This window comes from Drosophila nasuta, chromosome 3 (assembly GCF_023558535.2).
Source record: "Drosophila nasuta strain 15112-1781.00 chromosome 3, ASM2355853v1, whole genome shotgun sequence".
NCBI classification, from domain to species: Eukaryota; Metazoa; Arthropoda; class Insecta; order Diptera; family Drosophilidae; genus Drosophila; species Drosophila nasuta.
Genome location: NC_083457.1, coordinates 47,332,228 through 47,345,464, shown reverse-complemented (window position 1 = coordinate 47,345,464; position 13,237 = coordinate 47,332,228). Strand labels below are relative to the sequence as shown.

The window sequence follows — 13,237 nt, the reverse complement described above, 5'->3', positions numbered from 1 at the left end:
TGATTTATATCCTAGATAATTTGGCTTTAAGTCAACTTATAACCTGCAACTTTATCCAAATGTTTATACCCGCTACCCATAGGGTAGAAGGGTATTATAACTTTGTGCCGACAGGAAATGTATGTCAAGGTAGAAGGAGGCATCTCCGACCCTATAAAGTATATATATTCTTGATCAGCGTCAACAGCAGAGACGATCTAGACATGTCCGTCTGTCCGTCTGTGTGTCTGTCCGTCTGTGCGTCTGTCCGTCCGTCCGTATGAACACCTAGATCTCAGAGACTATAAGAGATAAAGCTATAATTTTTTTTTTCGACAGCATTTGCTATGTTTGCACGCAGATCAAGTTTGTTTCAAATTTTAGCCACGCCCACTTCCGCCCCCGCAAATCAAAAAAATCGAATAACAAGCGTAATTTTAAAACTAGAGTTGCGAATTTTGGTCCATATAATAATTACTATAGTAGTTATGATTCCCGGAAGTTATTAAAGAAATACTTTTGTTTGGGCAAAAACGCCTACTTACTAGGGGTTTGAGTTGCTTTGGCCGTCAATCTAGCACATTGTGCCGTCTATGGTATATTTTGAATGGTGTAATATATCGATATACCAAACATACCATTTGGTATATTCTTAGTATTTTTTTAGTATATTTGCAGTATATTCGGTATATTCTGAGAACAATGCCGCAAAACATATTGCTTTTAATCAAATTGGGTAGCGGGTATCTCACAGTCGAGTACACTCGACTGTAGCTTTCTTACTTGTTTGGGTATTAACTTTGGTACGCTTTAGCTTGATAATATTAATTACTGTGAAAGAAAATATTATACATACATATGTATACGATTTATTGTAGTTTCATGCAAAGTTCTCTCAGTGGCGCTCTCACACAATTTACCGATAATTTTCCCATTGGGAACGACTCGATTCAACGTAGTTCTCCATCGACTTAATATAAAGCCCCGTTCTAGCATCAATCGAGTGAGTATATCGTGTGCATTTGATCGGCGTTGGTCTTGTTATCGAAATTAAAAGTGCAATTTTAATAACGTCCTAATCAGAAAAGATATATTATATAAAAGTGATTCAAAAAATGAAGATTATATCATTTGAAGTGATTGTGTTATCGATGACAATTATCTGTATTGTCACGCCCACTTTGGGCGTGTTTTATGAACCATTGGAAAATACCAGTATTAAACGGCAATCAACTTACAACCTAATCTTTATTTATTAATTAACATAATTTAATCATCAACCGGATTAAGTCCAGGAAAATGATTTATTCTTTCATTCCGTCATAGAAAAGTGAACATATTTTCAGTGCAGTTTACAAGCGAATAAATATATAAGTTGTGAAAACTGTGATTTGGATTGGCAACTACAAAAAAAAAAAAGTTTACTATGTTACGCTGTTTGCAGTTGTCAAATACTAAATGTCTTTGGAGCTACAAAATGAAAATACTAAATGGACTTATAATAATGGATAATTAATATTTATTTGGGATATATAAATCATTTAAGGCTTTAATTACGCAAAATACCAATTTATTTTGTGCAGAGAATTTCTGGTTTAGTATTTCCATTTGCTTAATTCAAGTATATATGATATACAAGATCCGATGTACAAGTCGGGACAATAGTTGACAATCGATTCGTTCGCCTGAATGGCTGCCCATCAAAAGCACTTGCAATAATTTATATAGTATAATCTTATAATCATTTCCAATAACACCTCATTGTGAAAGAAACTTGACTTTTCCTAGTTTTTTATTTCATTTAAATGCATATGTATGTGCAACAGGTTTGTTTCTATTATCATATCAAGTTTATATAATATTGTACAGATTCTCAAAGTCGACAGCAGTGCTTCTCTTTTTACATAGTGACAAATCTGACTGAACCAGATAAAAAGGAAAAGACTCTAGGATGTAGGCATGTACTATATCTTGAAAATATTTTAGAATATACGAGTAATAAATATTAGTAAGGGTTCTGTGTGTCCGTATAAAACGGTGGTCCGTATAAAACGACAATTAGAGATAGATATACTTGTATAATTTTTGTTGACAGCATTTGTTACGTTTGCCCTCAGATGACGTTCTGTTTTCTGTTTGCCACGACCACTTCCGCCACGAAATCAACAAAAATCGAATAACTAGCCTAAGCTAGAGTAGCGATTTGTGGCACATACAATAATAACTATTGATTTACAGTAATAATTTACAATAATAAGTATAGTATTTGGTTGCGATCAGATAAAAATTGTGGAAGTTATATTAGAAATACATTTGAATGGGCAAAATGGACTACTATAATCGAAACTTAGTTGCTTTGTCTACCAATCTGATATATTTTAAATGCATTACTAAACCAATATATCAAACCTAACGTATAATATATTTTAAGAATATTAATTTGATATATTTTAAAAATAATTCCGCACTGTTTTGATTTCATTGAAAATGGGTAACGGGTATCTCACAGTCGAGCACACATGATCGTAGCTTTCTTACTGATTTTTTAATAGTGTGTTGATGAGTCTCGCCTAAGAAGAAATTAGACCATTACCTATTACTTTTTTAAGGTAAATACTTATTTCCATAAGTAGTTTTTCTTTAATTTTCATCGCCTGTTTGTATTCTTCAGATACCCAAGGTGGAGAGCGGTGCATAACGCCCGAATTCTCAGAAGGGACTTGTGTGCGGCTCTCCGATTGCAACCAGGAGAAAATTATAGTTGAAGGGAACCTTCTTGAATTGCGCATCAGTTGTGGTACTCGCGAAGTCAACAGGGAACCAATTGTAAGGTATTAATCTATAAGAAATATCATTGATTTGGTAAATATTTCGTGTTCTCTTCTTTAGGTATGTTGTATAACTGCATTAAGTGACCCTCCTTCAACAAGTACAACAACAACCACAACCATAACTCCAATACCAGAAACGACTTTAACAACCACAACACCGGAACCAACGTCAACCACATCAATCTCATCGCTTGTGGATCTTCGATCAAACAGTTGTCTATTGGTACCGGGAGTGTATGGCGAATGCATCGGTTGGTTTATTGTTAGATTTTAGCCATGAAAACCAAACATATTTTCATTTTTATTTTGCAGACATCAAGAGATGTCCGTCAATATTAAATCAGCTAAGGGAGAAGGGAAACGATCCAGTACTAGTCAAATTTATAAAAGCTTCGAATTTACTTTGCGACAACGTCGGCCAAAATGTCTGTTGTCCCACAGAGCCAGGTCCACGTCGCTTGCCCACTGAAAATGAGGGTTGTGGTGAACCAAACTTGGTCAGTTATAGGAGAATCGTGGGCGGCGATGAGGCAATGAAAGGTGCTTATCCATGGATCGCACTGCTAGGATATGGTGATATTTCCCTTTCGAAATTCAAATGTGGCGGAACTTTGATTACGGCCAGACATGTGGTGACAGCAGCTCATTGCATAAAGCACGATCTGTAAGTTGAGCTAGTCTTAAGTTGTTCAGTATCAGCATAATATACGAGTGTTATACTATACTATATGTAAAAAACACCAAAAACGAATCACTTCCAATCTGCCATACCAATAAATACTAAAATATACCACAAAGTACAATAAGGTATAAAACATACCATTGGAGCGGCAACAAAGAAAAATTTTGTTTTGTAAATTTGTGTCCAAATTTTTTATATATATACATATATTTTTTAATGATATTTTTAATGAGAGCCATTGGAAGCATTAAAGTTTAAAAATAATTTATTTTTGTCGTTATTCATAAACTCTTGTACTTTAATTTTATAAAGTTTGCGATTTTTGATGAGTTTAGTTTTATGAAATTTATTCTAGGTCGTTTGTGCGCCTCGGAGAGTATGATCTTTCTACCGACACTGACACTACGCACATGGACATCAACATAGTCAAGGTATTCCTCACTCCTCCACTTTATTTACTTTGCTTCTAATTAAGGTTTCTTCCTCTTAAAAGAATGTCTCCCATTCCAATTACAATAAGACAGACGGTCGCTGCGATATAGCGATGCTTTACTTGGAACGGAACGTGGAGTTTACAGATATAATGAAGCCCATTTGTTTGCCCAACTCTCTCAGCTTGCGTGCCAAGACTTATGTGGATACAAACCCCATTGTCATTGGCTGGGGTAATACTCAAGAGTCTGGAAGAAGTGCAAAGATATTGCGTCAGCTAACGATACCCATCCTGGAGAATTCAGTGTGCCAAAACAGTTATAAAGCATTGAATCTAAGCTTTAGCTTGAATCAATTCGATAAAGCCGTACTCTGTGCTGGAATTTTAGCAGGCGGCCAAGACGCTTGCCAAGGGGACTCAGGTGGTCCGCTAATGACCTCCGAGCAATTAGATAATGGTGAAATCAGATTCTATCTGATTGGAGTTGTTGCCTATGGCTATGGTTGTGCCAGGCCAAATATACCTGGAGTCTATACGAGCACACAATACTTCATGGACTGGATAAACGATAAGGTACGAGAGATGCCGTGAACTAGGACTGAAAGTTCGTTTGTGTAATCTATATGCAGTAGCTTAAGTTTGAATTTATGTAAATAATAAATTTACTGAAGCGCATTTCTAGTATTTACAAAAACTGTGTTCCTCTTTGCCTTGGCTCCAATCTGCCAATATCTTAAATGAGCTGCAGATAACCGTTTGGGAAAATGTCGTTTGCCGAGAAAGTTATTGAATCGTAATTTTACTGAGGATCAGTTTGATAGCGCCAATTTCCTCCGGTGTGTAACTAGCATATTATTACGTCAGTTCAATGTCTGTAATATAATTTAAAACCTTTTGGTTATTATCGCTGAACTGAACGTGATGTAATCCCTAACTCAAAGGTCTCAAAGTTTCTTGAAAAGTTTTGAAAATAGACAGCCTTAACTACAAAGAAGTAAGCAAGCTACCTGCCACCCATTTTGAATAAAAGCAAAATATTGTGATATAAATTTTAAAAAATAACATATTAATATACCACAAAAATACAAAAATTATTCCAACGGATAGCTATGTGATGATGACGTTCAACCTGGCTAGCATTTAATATACATATATTTACTTGTTATGCTAAAAATATTTTACTAAAATCGTGAGCTTAAAGTATTTATAAAACTATTTTTCTAGTGTATTTTTCATAAAACCGGAACGGTTTATTACAATACACTCTCTCATATAAAAGTACAAGATGTCGTAAAAGATTGAGAGAGCAATTTACTACGAGTATGTTAACTCTCTTGAGTAAAGTTCGTTAACTTGACACTGTAACAGTATGTAAGTAATTTCTACAGAAATTATAAAATCTGTCAAATAATATAATATAGGAATGTAAGATTGTCATTTTCGAAGTAATCACACTCGCTGGGGATTATTTTAATTTCACTCAGAATTAATCAATTGATTTAAAATTAATTTTCTAATCTATCTATTACCTAAAGATTTTCTACGCGAATCGCTCTTAGGATGATCGCTCTGACATCAAATGTTAAACACACGCATTAGCTGCGTTAACTTAAGTTGTTGGCAAATTTATCATCATTTTGATTGTGCTTAAATTAAATTAAATGATTTATATCCTAGATAATTTGGCTTTAAGTCAACTAATAACCTGCAACTTAATCCAAATATTTTGGGTATTAACTTTGGTACGCTTTAGTTTAAAAATATTAGTCACAGTCCAATTTCTGTAAGGACTTTTTTGAAAAGTGAAAAATGGTAACAATTTCTACATGATGATCATTAAAATTGTTTGCTGAATATATAAAATGCGACTTATTAATTACTGTGAAATAAAATAATATACATACATATGTATACGATTTATTGTAGTTACACTCAAAGTTCTCTCAATGGCGCTCTCACACAATTTACCGATAATTTTCCCATTGGGAACTACTCGTTTCAACGTAGTTCTCCATCGACTTAATATAAAGCCCCGTTCTAGCATCAATCGAGTGAGTATAGCGTGCGCATTTGATCGGCGACGGTCTTGTTATTGAAATTAAAAGTGCAATTTTAATAACGTCATAATCAGAATAGATTCAGAGATTGCAATTCTATTAGTGTTTAGTCATATAAGTAAGAGAGATTCAAAAATGATGATTAGATCATTTGAAGTGATTGTATTATCAATGTCAATTATCTCTATTGCCGCGCCCGCTTTGGGGCAGTTCTTTGGACGATTGGAAGGTACCAGTATTAAACGGAAATCAGCTTACAACTCATCTTTATTTAGTCATCAACCGGATTAAAAATTTTTATACCCGCAACCCATAGGGTAGAAGGGTATTATAACTTTGTGGAGGCATCTCCGAGCCTATGAAGTATATAAATATATTTTTGAACAGCATCGATACTCGAGACGATCTAGCCATGTCCGTCTGTCCGTATGAAACACTAGAGATACTTAGACTTTTTCGACAACATTTTTGATGTTTGCACGCAGATGAAGTTTGCTTCAAATTTTTGCTACGCCCACTTCCGTCCCCGCAAATAAACAAAAATCGAATAAAAAGTGTAATTTTAAAACTAGAGTCGCTACAATAATAACTTACTAGGGGTCTTATATGCTTTGGATGACAATCTGGCATATTTTGCAGTCTATAGTATATCTTGAATGTAGTTTTACTACAGGGGTACTTTTAGAATTTTTATACCCGCTACCCATAGGGTAGAAGGGTATTATAACTTTGTGCCGATAAGAAATGTATGTAACAGGTAGAAGGAGGCATCTCCGACCCTATAAATTATATATATTCTTGATCAGCGTCAACAGCCGAGACGATCTAGCCATGTCCGTCTGTCCGTCTGTGTGTCTGTCCGTCCGTCCGTATGAACACCTAGGTCTCAGAGACTATAAGAGATAGAGCTATAATTTTTTTCGACAGCATTTGTTATGTTTGCACGCAGATCAAGTTTGTTTCAAATTTTTGCCACGCCTACTTTCGCCCCCGCAAATCAAAAAAATCGAATAACAAGCGTAATTTTAAAGCATAAGCTGCGAATTTTGGTACATACAATAATTACTATAGTAGTTATGATTCATAGAAATTTGGTTGCGATCAGGTAAAAATTGTGGAAGTTATTAAAGAAATTCTTTTGTATGGGCAAAAACGCCTACTTACTAGGGGTCTGAGTTGCATTGTGCCGTCTATGGTATATTTTGAATGGTGTAATATATCGATATACCAAACATACCATTTGGTATATTCTTAGTATTTTTTAGTATATTTGCAGTATATTCGGTATATTTTGAGAACAATCCCGCAAAATATATTGCTTTTAATCAAAGCGGGTATATCACAGTCGAGTACACTCGACTGTAGCTTTCTTACTTGTTTAAAGTATTTTTGTGGCATATTATTGTAGTACATTTTGAAAATATTACCGTAATATTTTGATTTTATTCAAAATGGATAGTGGGTTTCTCACAGTCCAGCACACTCGACTGTAGTTATCTTACTTGTTTTTTTTTTTTCGTTTCGTCATAGATAAGTGAACATATTTGCAGTGCTGCTTGTTAGCCAATAAATATATAAAATGCTACCGGTTTATAGACATGTTAGAAAGCGAATATAATCATTTATATATTCTTATTATCATTTTTAATTATAAGTAGCATGTCATTGCATGTCATTGTAAATAGAAGAAACTTGTTTCTTCTTTTATTTAAATACATATGTAAGTTCAAAAAATCTTTGTTCCTATTATCATCTCAAGGGGATTTACTATATATTACACAGATTCCCAAAGTCGACAGCAGTGCTTGACGCCTGAACACTATCTAGGGACTTGTGTGGCGCTCATCGATTGCCCTCAGGTGACAGAAGTCTACAATTTTAGAGACGATCGCGTAGGCACACAATATGTGCTCGCCTTGCATCGCAGTTGTGGAACGCGGAGTGTCAACGGGGAACCAATTGTAACGGATTGTAATCTATCACATATGTATATAATTTACTTATTCGCGTACTCTTCTTTAGGTCTGTTGTACGAGATCCACGTCGAAGTCCCAGATAGATCCAACCCCAACTCCAGATATAACAAACATAATACTATCACTGACTTCAACAACACCAAGGACACACACAAGTACTGCCGCCAAAATTAATAGTTCTAGCTAGTATAGTCTCTAAGATCTATCTAGGCTAGGCTGTGAACCCTGAAGAAGATTTTTCCTTCTGTATAGTGACACAATGTTATAATACAATTCTGCAAAAATAATCAACGTAATAGGAAAGTTAAGCAAATTCCGATTCAGATAAATAAATAGGAAAAGACTCCAGGATGTAGGCATGTATCTTGTAAATATCTTGAGATACAATAAATATTAGTCAGAGTTATTAAATATTTTGAGCTATTTGATATTAGTAATATCAATATCAATTATTATCAGAATTAAAAAAATATTTTTTGAAGATTAGTTTCGTTCTCCAGATAGTATTTGATACCTAATTTTCTTTTTCTATTACCATATTCGTCTCTCTTTCCGTATTAAAACCAGCTGGAATCTTTCTTTTATTATTTTCTTTTCCACCTATGAGTAAATTAGACCATTACTTGTTACGTTTTAAATGTTAATATTATCATCTTAAGTTAGGGGATTTATATTACACAGATTCCCAAAGTCGACAGCAGTCCTTCACGCATGAATACTGTCGAGGGACTTGTGTGGCGCTCAGCTATTGCCCCCCAGGTGACAGAAGTCTACAATTTTGGAAACGATCGCGCAGGCACACAATATGTGCTCTTCTTGCACCGCAGTTGTGGAACGCGGAGTGTCAACGGGGATCCAATTGTAAAGGATTAATCTATAAGAAATATCATTGATTTGGCTAATATATTGTGTTCTCTTGTTTAGGTATGTTGTACAAGACCAAGCACAACAACAACGACAACAATACTTCCAATACCAGAAGCGACCTCAACAACAACAACAACCACAACACCACAACCAACCTCAACAACCACAACAACCAGAAAACCAGAACAAACCTCAACCACGTCAATCTCACCGCCTATAGATCTTCGGTTAAACAGTTGTCTATTGTCACCCGGAGTATATGGAGAATGCATCGGTTGGTTAATTGTTATATTTTAGCCATGAATACCAAACATCTTTTGATTTTTATTTTGCAGACATCAAGAGATGTCCGCCCATATTGAATCAGCTAAAGGCTAAGGGAAACGATCCTGAACTAGTCAAATTTATAAAAGCTTCGAATTTACTTTGCGACAACGTCGGCCAAAATGTCTGTTGTCCCACAGAGCCAGGTCCGCGTCGCTTGCCCACTGAAAAAGAGGGTTGTGGGGAACCAAACTTGGTCAGTTTTAGGAAAATCGTGGGCGGCGATGAAGCAATGAAAGGTGCTTATCCCTGGATCGCACTGCTAGGATATGGTGATAGTTCCCTTTCGACCTTTAAATGTGGCGGAACTTTGATTACGGCCAGACATGTGGTGACAGCAGCTCATTGCATAAAGGATAATCTGTAAGTTGAGCTAGACTTGAATTGTTTCTTGCTTCCTTATTTTTATACCCGGTACCCATAGACTATTGTAACTTTGTGCCTTCAGTAAAGAGGAAGAATTTATTTTGTATGAGCAAAAACGCCTACATAGTTGCTTAAGCTTACAATCTGGTATATTTATATCAATATACCTAATATAGACTTTAGTATATTTTAGTATTTTTTCTTATTTCTTCTACATCAACATTATTAATTAAAGAAGTTGATTAGATGTTACAAAACAAACAAGAAAGTTAATAGAGTTTGACACCATCATATATATATATATATATATTATATATTATATATTATATATTATATATTATATATTATATATTATATATTATATATTATATATTATATATTATATATTATATATTATATATTATATATTATATATTATATATTTTATATTATATTATATATCATTATTAAAATCTACCATACCAATAGATACTAAAATATACCAAATATGAAATTTGGTATAAAAATATACCATAACAGCAGCAGCTGCAGATTTGTTCAATAGAAAAATGTTTCGTGAATATCATCTAAGTTTTTGTAATTATTCACATATTATTATATTTATACCCGCTACCCATAGGGTAGAAGGGTATTTTATAACTTTGTGACGGCAGGAAATGTATGTAACAGGTAAAAGGAGGCATCTCCGACCCTAAAAAGTATATATATTCTTGATCAGCGTAAACAGCCGAGACGATCTAGCCATGTCCGTCTGTCTGTCTGTCCGTCCGTCCGTATGAAAGACTAGATCTCAGAGACTATAAGAAATAGAGCTATAATTTTCTTCGACAGCATTTGTTATGTTTGCACGCAAATCAAGTTTGTTTACAATTTTTGCCACGCCCACTTCCGCCCCCGCAAATCAAAAAAATCGAATAACTAGCGTAATTTTAAAGCAATAACTAGTATAGAAGTTATGATTCCTGAAAATTGCGATCAGATTAAAATTGTCGAAGTTATTAAAGAAATACTTTTGTATGGGCAAAAACGCCTACTTACTAGGGGTCTTAGTTACTTTGGCTGACAATCCGTCTATGGTATATTTTCAATGCGGTACTATATCGATATACGAAATATACCGCTTGGTATATTTTTAGTATTTTTGCAGAATATTCGGTATATTTTAAGGAAAATATCGCAAAATATAAATCTTTTATTCAAAATGTCGACTACACTCGACTGTAGCTTTCTTACTTGTTTTATTATATATAGTTGGAATATTAAATTAGTTTAGACTCTTTATTTTAGCTCGTTTGTGCGCCTCGGAGAGCACGATCTTTCTACCGACACTGACACTACGCACATGGACATCAACATAGTCAAGGTATTCCTCACTCCTCCACTTTATTTACTTTCCTTCTAATTAAGGTTTCTTCCTCTTAACAGAATGTGTCCCATTCCAATTACAATAAGACAGACGGTCGCTGCGATATAGCGATGCTTTACTTAGAACGCAATGTGGAGTTTACAAATATAATGAAGCCCATTTGTTTGCCCAACTCTCCCATCTTGCGTGCCAAGTCTTATGTGGATACAAACCCCATTGTCATTGGCTGGGGTAATACTCAAGAGTTTGGAAGAAGTGCAAAAATATTGCGTCAGCTAATGATACCCGTTTTGGAGAATTCAGTGTGCCAAAACAGTTATAAGGCAATGAATCTAAGCTTTAGCTTGAATCAATTCGATAAAGCCATACTCTGTGCTGGCACTTTAGCTGGTGGCAAAGACTCTTGCCAAGGGGATTCAGGTGGTCCGCTAATGACCTCCGAGCAATTAGATAATGGTGAAATCAGATTTTATCTGATTGGAATTGTTGCCTATGGTTATGGTTGTGCCAGGCCGAATACACCCGGAATCTATACGAGCACACAATACTTCATGGACTGGATAAACGATAAGGTGCGGGAGATGTCATGAACTGAAACTGAAAGTTATTTTGTCTAATCTATATGCAGTAGCTTACGTTCGAATTGATGTAAATAATAATTATACTGAAGCGCATTTCTAATATTTACATAAACTGTGTTCCTCTTTGTCCTTGGCTTTGTTCTCATGACCTCAACGCGATTTAATCCCTGAGCCGAATGCTTGGACGCAGCGCCTTTAAGACTTATGCAAATAGGGGCAAAAGAAAGAGAAGAGTTCGGTTCGCTTCGCTTCGGTTCGGTTCGGTTCATCAATCATGCTTGGTAATGATCTCGCCAAGACATTGAGGGGTTGTTCAACCTAAAGGGTAAATGCGTGTACTCCAGACATGAGCTGCATTTAAATTGTATGTTAGTAAGACACACAAAAGAAATTAAATATAATCTGCGGTCTTCTATTGCATCTTTTGGCGCCAACTCCAGATTTCCCCCTTTGGTATAGCTGCATTTCCCTTACTGATTTTCCTACAAAGCCGCATACGGCATGTGTCTATTGTAGGTGGATCCTTTTAGCCTGATTACAATCACGCAGATGCTTGAAGGTCAGTTATCCTAACACTTTCTTTGAATTTTCAATTAATCTGGCACAACACAACATTATTTCTATTTTATCATCAGGATAAAATTTGCATATGAAATTAGAAATTTTCATGCGAAATACGATTTGCAATTTCACTAAAGAATGGTTGGGTGTAAGGGTAAGGGTGTAAATTTCATCATTAGCTGAAATATCCTCATTGACAGCAATTGCGAAAAAGGCAGAGGATCGCAGGGTCACAGGGTTGCCCTGATTGCGAAATAACATTAGTAAGATCGGCATCAGCATCAACAGTCAAGAGGCTTACAATGGAGCAACCCACAAATCGTAGATCACAAATAAAAACACAATTGAGGAGGGCGCAAAATAGACCGCAATTGTTTGCCAATTGTTAGTCGAACAATTCCGAGAGTAATTCGCAAATCGAGTCAATTGATAGAAGAAGAGCATGCTCTCCATAAGTCAAGTAAAGTAATTGATAGATTGTGATAAATACCAAAAATGTTCAATATTCTTTGTCAAGTTTTCTGACTTCTTTTAATAATGTTCTCATTTAAAGTATGTAATCATCATAAATGTGTTGAGATTTGGTTTATTTTTTTACATTTGCTACCCCTGTGCTGTTAAGGTTTTTAAAATATGCTGTAAAGATTCTTCTTCTTATTAGTAAAGAAAAAATTAAAAACACTCTGATTGAAAGTAATACTTTATTCAACTGTACCAAATTGATTCATGACTCCTAAGAAGCAACACAGGTGACCAGTCCAAAAAGTTGTTCATCTTTCTTTACAGTTCAGCGACAAGGTGAGCGAGTTATTAGCATCACAACATCATGATCAATTGTGTTCACTTTGATCATCATGAGTAACCAATATTCTTTACATTCTTTCTGCAGGGGATTCCAGTGGACCGCATGCGATGCTGCAGGTCAGTTTCGCATCAATGACTCATTACTAAATTCTGTAACCAGTTTTGGGTCAACTTTTGATTAGCCCGGTTTCCCTCAAGGTGGTTTGGTTTGTTTGCACTGCACTAATTGGATCGGGGGGAACTCTTAAAACGGAAGCCAAAAACAAGCAACTCTTAAGTTTATATCATGCTCATGCCTAAAGTTTAAAAGCCAATGTTAACTTTCTTTATGGTATTTTGAATAAAGAATATAACATATTTATAATTTATAAAAATTAGAAAGAGTCTTGAATTAAATATAAATTTTGATC

General features: G+C 35.1%; 1 protein-coding gene across 1 annotated transcript; it reads left to right on the top strand.

Moving 5' to 3' along the window:
* Window positions 1–1,014: 1,014 nt before the first annotated feature.
* On the top strand, window positions 1,015–11,698 carry LOC132788267 (uncharacterized). Its single transcript, XM_060795597.1, has 12 exons — window positions 1,015–1,194; window positions 2,651–2,805; window positions 2,869–3,061; window positions 3,123–3,474; window positions 3,848–3,923; window positions 3,986–4,512; window positions 7,775–7,943; window positions 8,640–8,819; window positions 8,883–9,099; window positions 9,161–9,512; window positions 10,803–10,878; window positions 10,941–11,698. Exons 1-12 carry the CDS (start codon window positions 1,095–1,097, stop codon window positions 11,469–11,471), a joined length of 2,928 nt encoding a protein of 975 aa, XP_060651580.1. The 5' UTR covers window positions 1,015–1,094; the 3' UTR covers window positions 11,472–11,698.
* The last annotated feature ends 1,539 nt before the right edge of the window (window positions 11,699–13,237 follow it).

Excerpts from the sequence above, each read along its gene's own strand:
- LOC132788267 (XM_060795597.1), top strand. The coding sequence starts at position 1,095 with ATGAAGATTATATCATTTGAAGTGATTGTGTTATCGATGACAATTATC. Across the intron at positions 3,475-3,847 it reads CATTGCATAAAGCACGATCT|GTCGTTTGTGCGCCTCGGAG; the intron begins GTAAGTTGAGCT and ends AATTTATTCTAG. Across the intron at positions 9,100-9,160 it reads AGTATATGGAGAATGCATCG|ACATCAAGAGATGTCCGCCC; the intron begins GTTGGTTAATTG and ends TTTATTTTGCAG.